Source organism: Eurypyga helias, unplaced genomic scaffold (genome assembly GCF_000690775.1).
Source record: "Eurypyga helias isolate BGI_N326 unplaced genomic scaffold, ASM69077v1 scaffold23195, whole genome shotgun sequence".
Taxonomy (NCBI): Eukaryota; Metazoa; Chordata; class Aves; order Eurypygiformes; family Eurypygidae; genus Eurypyga; species Eurypyga helias.
Genome location: NW_010253680.1, coordinates 1,037 through 1,255, shown reverse-complemented (window position 1 = coordinate 1,255; position 219 = coordinate 1,037). Strand labels below are relative to the sequence as shown.

The following is a 219-nucleotide window of genomic DNA, read 5'->3' as shown; positions in this document are numbered from 1 at the left end:
GAGCCCAAGCGCCGCCGCCGCGTCGTCACCAAGGCCTACCGGGTGCGGTTGGGGGCTTCGGGGTCCCCCTGCCCAGCACCGCGGGCTGGGGACAAGCTTCCCGTCAGGAAAAGCCGGGGTTTAAACGAGACCGAAAGCCGTGGCCGGGGGGAGTTTTTCTCCCTGCTCACACTCTCTGTCCCATCCCGTAGGAGCCCCTCAAGAGCCTTCACCCCAAGA

At 66.7% G+C, this 219-nt stretch overlaps 1 protein-coding gene across 1 annotated transcript in view; it reads left to right on the top strand.

Moving 5' to 3' along the window:
* Window positions 1-3: 3 nt before the first annotated feature.
* The window catches only part of VPS72 (vacuolar protein sorting 72 homolog (S. cerevisiae)), a gene marked incomplete at both ends in the record, with an annotated part of 1,247 nt that continues 1,031 nt past the window's right edge, over window positions 4-219 (top strand). The window contains 2 exons of the mRNA XM_010152748.1: window positions 4-42; window positions 192-219. Coding sequence (XP_010151050.1) covers window positions 4-42; window positions 192-219 — 67 coding nt within the window. The remainder of the gene's footprint in view (window positions 43-191) is intronic.